The 6,000-nt window shown below is 41.9% G+C and overlaps 2 protein-coding genes across 3 annotated transcripts in view; one reads left to right on the plus strand and one right to left on the minus strand.

Annotated features, from left to right (window-relative positions):
- The window catches only part of Pex3 (peroxisomal biogenesis factor 3), a 28,450-nt gene extending 23,816 nt beyond the window's left edge, over window positions 1-4,634 (minus strand). The window contains exon 1 of the mRNA XM_021221164.2: window positions 4,305-4,634. Coding sequence (XP_021076823.1) covers window positions 4,305-4,377 — 73 coding nt within the window. The 5' untranslated portion in view covers window positions 4,378-4,634. The remainder of the gene's footprint in view (window positions 1-4,304) is intronic.
- A 104-nt stretch (window positions 4,635-4,738) lies between these two features.
- Window positions 4,739-6,000, plus strand: part of Adat2 (adenosine deaminase tRNA specific 2) — a 19,371-nt gene continuing 18,109 nt past the window's right edge. For both annotated transcript variants that reach the window (XM_021221845.2, XM_029533123.1), the window contains exon 1: window positions 4,739-4,854. In XM_021221845.2, coding sequence (XP_021077504.1) covers window positions 4,759-4,854 — 96 coding nt within the window. In that variant the 5' untranslated portion in view covers window positions 4,739-4,758. The remainder of the gene's footprint in view (window positions 4,855-6,000) is intronic.

The raw sequence follows: 6,000 nt of genomic DNA on the forward strand, positions 1-6,000 counted from the left end.
AGGCAAAGTGACCCTCCAACAGGCAATTCTAGTTCAACTAGTTCTGAACACATTGCTTGTATCTTATCTCCATATTTCTGAAGGTTACATACACAGTGATTATTATCTCTCAAGTTATATTGTAAAATGAATCATTGATGTGACACTCTTTACTTGGTAAGTGCACTATATTCTAGCTAAAGCTAAAAAGGAAAATAACTTGTTAAGGGTTAAATTGTGTCCACTCCTGGCTTGTGCCACCAGCTGATATACTGAAGGCCTAGCACCTTAGAACATAAGGTCAATGCAAAGTGAGATCAATGGGCCTCAACCCAACATGGCCAGTGTCTTGAGAAGAAGACAAAATTTAGACAAAGATATGTGCGGAGAAAAGACAATTTGAGGGCTCCTAGAAGCTCTCTGAGGCTTTATAGCAGTCAGTATTCAGTAGCAGAAGACAGTGTGAAACAAGATGACCATCATGTGGCACAGCCTAGTACAAATCCCTTTCAAGTGACTGAAGAAACAAACTCTACAGATGCCTTGATCAGGACTAATAACTTTAAAAGTATAAGATACATTTTAATTTTGTAAATTTCTCATTTGGTAGGTCTTCATTATGGAAGCACCAGAAAAGTCACACATGAAATTAGGCTTAAGTCCTAGACACACTGTTGTACCTTAGCACTGATATTTCTAGTCAAAGTCTAGTTCACTTAGGATTCCATATACAAAATTAACAAACTGACTCTACTTCTAACGTTCCTCTAGGAACTACTAAAGAGAGAGAGAAAACTATCATTAGCTAGCACGGACTCAGGGCTGTATATGCTTCTCTGGCAGCCTGACTCAAGGGCTAGAAAACAGGCATTAATGATGGCTCTTGGTCAGCAAGTGAGGTGACTTGGACCAGGCCGCATACTCCCACTGGATATACATCTTTTCCGTGTGTAACATCAAATAGCTTTAAATGTCCTCTGTAGCTTCATTATTAGCAATTAAAATATCTACTAAATACCAAAAAAAAAAAAAAAGTGAAAATGCTTTGATGCTTTCTTTCATGGCCAATTAAGCAAAATATCTTTGTATAAATCATTTGTTTTAAAACCATCTCTCAGTCTTGTCTTCCAGGATAAAGATTTCTATAGCACAACTATTTTCAATAACAATTTGAAATAATCCATCAACATTGTTTCCAATCAAGCAGATCCCCAACTTCTAATGTTTACATCTTTTCCATCTTTTCTCAGTGCTGAGTAGTGAACTTGTCTGTGCTCAGTCAGTGCTGTACCACTTGGTGACATCTCCATTTCAGTACTGAGGCATTCCTGAACTGTACTCTACACCTGAAGAAACAGAATCTGAAGGAAGGAGTCCATATTTTTCTGAAGCACTTTAAATGGTTTTCATCCATAGCAAAGACTGAGAAGCAACTGCACACGGATCCTGCCCACATTACACATAATGGCATAGTAAGGCGGCCATTTCACACTGTGTATAAGTATATTTCCAGGCACACTCTCCAGACTTAAGAGAAACCAATGTCTTACTCCTTGTGTATTCAGAGTCCCGTAGAGTTAGAGTAGGCATTATTTTTGTTCAAATGTTAAGTGAATAAATGACTAGAAAAATTCCTAAAGAGGTAAAAATTCCAAGGCTTAAGATATAACTCAGTGTGCCAGGCGAGGTGACGCATGCCTTTAATCCCAGCACTTGGGAGGCAGAGGCAGGCGGATTTCTGAGTTCGAGGCCAGCCTGGTCTACAGAGTGAGTTCCAGGACAGCCAGGGCTACACAGAGAAACCCTGTCTCGAAAAACAAAACAAAATAGCTGTAACTCAGTGTTCTGTGCTTTTAAGAAATCAGCAATTGAGTCTAGCTCCTCTGTTCTGTGACACTTTCTCTTATCTAGTGGTTTTCAAAGTATGGTCCAGACATCCCTGGAGTCTGTTAGGGATCTGTGAGGTCCACAATATTTGTGTCACGCTGAAATGTCACTGGCACTCTACACTCTTTCCCACCAGACAGTTTGAGAACCACTGCCCTTCTCCAGCCCCAATGGTCTAATGGAGTAAATGGACATGCAGGAACTAGGAAGTCTGACTTTAGAAGCCACACAGCCCAAAGTTCTGCTTGCCGTGTTTTTCCAGCACTAAAAAGCTAACTCTTTTGATCATACATAATAACACCTTACTCAGCTTTCAAAATATGCAACTCCTCTTGTGAAATCTGCTTCATTTTATACAACTCCATGCTGCTGCATACCACTAGGCTCTGTATTCAACTCTATCACGGTCTAGTAACAGTATTTCACGTATTTCTTCATTCGTAAAACATTAAAGAACCCACCGAGGCAGAGTGGTAGAGTATGGGATGATAATATGCGTTGGGATCTAACACACTTGCGGTTGAATTCTTATTTCTTTGTTAATAACTCAAACCCTTAGCAAGTTTCTTAAAGTCTAGGGACTCCGGTTTCTTCGTTTTACAATGGTCTAATCGTAACTATACTGCTGCCATCCCCAGAGGTTGGAAAGGACTTAGTATGTTGTTTAACATATGGTGAGTCCCTAGTGTGATTAAAAATATATAAATTATACCTATTTAATCATACTGTTCCCAATAGTATAATCACTTAATATTTCTTAAAATGAAAGATGAGAATTTCCTTATAATATAGAAAAATATGAACTCTTTACAAATAAAACTAAGTAAGTTCAACTCTTTTAAGACGTTTTGTTTTGCTAAAAAAAAAAAAAAAAACAGTAGTGCTTCAATTATACCTCTGAATCTTTTCCCCTCCCTTTTATTGGTGTTGTTTTGTTTTCTGTTTGTATATCTTTTGTTTGTTGAGACAGGGTCTCAATATGAAGCTCTGGGTGTTCTGGAACTCACTATATAGACCACACCCCCAACTCAGAGAGCTGCCTGTCTCTGCCTCTGAGTGCTGGGATTAAGGGTGTGTGCCACCACACCCAGTGTTTTCCTCTTAATCTCCAAATATAAAACTCTCAATAATGTTTCAAAAAAAAACTATTACTATTTCCATATACTCTTTACTTTCTCCTATGCTTATTTCTGATCTGCTATTAGGTGTTTCATAAACTGTAAGGGTGAGGCTTTCCCCTCTGAAATTGCTAGAGACAATTTTCTTCCCTTAGGTAGAGCAAAAAGTTTTCTTTATATGTCTTCCATGACAACTTTATCTTTAGCATATGTATTCTATAATGCTGGTACAATTTATATACCTTAGATATTAGAGACTGGAGGTAATATAAAACACATTGTATCTATAAAGTATTTCCTATAAAATATTAACTATTATCCATTTGTGCTATACCTCAGAGATATGCAGAATGTGTTTATTGTCTTACAAATGACCTAATATTTTAAATCATATTATGATATATTTATATACACACACAGGATCAGAGGATAGTGATAACATTTCTTAAAACTCAAACTTTGAAAATTCTTTTAAACTCCCTTTTGGTGTTGTTCAAAAGATTCCCTTCTTAAAATTCCATAATTATGAACTCAGGGTTGTCTTACAAATACAAAGGGTTTAAAGCGGTTTGTGTGTGTGCCTGTGTGTGTGTGTGTGTCTGTGTATGTGCGTGCATGTGTGTTGCTCGTTCCCTGGGATCCAATGCAGTCAACCTAGGCAAACGCTCTACCACAAAGTTACAATTCCAGCATCAAGATTTTTTTATCCTATGTGTTTCTAACTTTCTTCTCAGGCAGNGAACTCAACTATATCGCCAAAATGGACCGTGACCACAACCTTGCCAGTCCTGACAACACTGCATAATAAGCACTGTGTTGATAGATAGTTTGTATTTTACAATCGGAGAATAGAAATTATCTGCTGTGTATTTTACAGCAACATGCTGTTTTCAGTTTACCTTTAAACACCACCTCAAAGAGCAGACTTAAATAATGGCCCTAGAATATTTCGAAACTCGTGTGAAAGGTTGAAAGCTGAGCTGACAAACAGAATGAAAATCTAACAGGAAAGCAAAAGAAGAAAATTGGAAGGCAAATGTAGCTATCTACACGAGAATAGTGCTTTGAAAAGAAACGTCATTGGGGCAGATTCCTGAAGGCCCATGGGGCAGGGGGAGGACGGAGGGGGGGGGGCAGAGTGAGGGGCAAAGGGCACAGAGAGGGAAGATAAAAGAACTTTAGAGGTTCTCCTTTGACGGTTGGGCCAAGTCCCTTTGACAAATCCCGGCCTGGAATCGGTGGGCCCTGCCTGTTTTTATAAGTCACCTCGGCCACTGCTTTCTGCCAGGGGCCCCGTTGTAAAAGCATGTTGTCGCTCACCTCCGAGGACTGTGCCCAGGAAGATGCATTTCTTTTTGTGACGTTTCAGAAAATTCCACGTCGATCTCAGCATCTCCAGATCCCGGGTTGTGTGGGTTGCCTGGGGGAGAGGGGCTGCTGGCTCACCGTTGTCTTCCGCCAACCCGGCCCGGACCTCCGACAGCAGCGCGGCGGCGGCGGCGCTAGGTGCTCTCCAGAAACCACAGACGACGACGTTTCTCTGAGCAGAGGTTGTCGCCCGAGCGGAGGAAGGGGGCGTGGACTACAGCGGAGCAGCGACGCTCTCGGTCCCCAAGCCGCCGCTCACTGATCCGGGACGCCTGGGTCCGTCCGCAAATAGCTCCCGGGTGCCTCGCTTTTTCCCGTCCTCCTGGAAGCAAGGGCCCGCGCCCGCCGCGTTCCGCTGTCCTCTCTCCTCTCGTCCCTCGGCCCAGAGCCACTGAGCGGCGGCGGTATGGAGGAGAAAGTGGAGGCCACCACTCCTCCTGACCGCCCGTGCGCGGTGTCGGTACAGGAGACCGAGAAGTGGATGGAGGAGGCGATGCGAATGGTGAGGAATCCCGCAAGTGGATGCTGGGAGCGCAAACTTTCTCCCGGCCACATCCTGTCCAGAGTAGTTGAGCCAATGTGCCCGGCGCGCTTTCTCATCACCATTATTTATCAGCTCTGAAAATACCTGAAGCAGCGACTTGTTTTATTCGAGGGGGAAATTTTCCTTTAGCTTTGTCTCATAGTAATTGGGGTGGAGGGAAAAATACAGAAACGGTTCGATTGCTGTATTACAGGGAGTCTTACCTGCCGCCTGGGGAATGTGTGCTACCTGCCTGCCTACTTTCCTTCCCATGTGGAAAGGCAAATGAAATGAAAGAAAATTGGAAGGCAGATGTATCAATCTATACGAGAATAGTGCTTTGACATACTTTCAAATCCATAAAGCCACATTGTTTTATGGTTTGCTTCCGACGCCCTTGAACATGTATAATGGAAGGAAGCTGATGTTTCTGGTAAAGGGTCATATCAAAACGTGTCCCGGTACAATCCTCACCGATGATGTGACTACTCTTTCTACAATACTTTTCTCTGCCTTTGTATTTCCTTCCCGCAATCCTTAGAGATTGCTCGTCCTGGAGGGCTCTGGTCGTATTTACATGTCTTCCCAGGCTTATTACCCATATCGATGTGTGGCAGGGATAGACGTTTGTATATGTATGTATACACAGTATACACAGTTTGATGCTGGGCTTTCATTCTGTGAACATGGAATATACACCAATTTGTTTACAACATTGTAAAGGCCTTAAAACTGAGCTCAGCTTTTGATGTATGGATGTTATTTTTGCTTATTCTTTTACAAAATTAAAATATTTCACCTTTTTATTATAATGGTTACAGAAGTTCACCTTCATAAGAAATTAAAGTCTAGAACATTTAACAAATTATGTAAAAATGACTTAAAAGTCCTGACTTCAGAGATAGCCCGGCTGACATTTAGTGAGCACCGTCCCCATAGTTCTGTCCCCGTGAAGACAGGAACATGCTTTCTACCCCACCCCCCCAGACAAATGGCATCATGCATTCTTCTTCTTTTTTTTGGTTTTTCGAGACAGGGTTTCTCTGTGTAGCCCTGGCTGACCTGGAACTCACTCTGTAGACCAGGCTGGCCTCGAACTCAGAAATCCACCTGCCTCTGCCTCCC

The sequence above is a fragment of the Mus pahari genome, chromosome 21, assembly GCF_900095145.1.
Source record: "Mus pahari chromosome 21, PAHARI_EIJ_v1.1, whole genome shotgun sequence".
Lineage (NCBI taxonomy): Eukaryota > Metazoa > Chordata > Mammalia > Rodentia > Muridae > Mus > Mus pahari.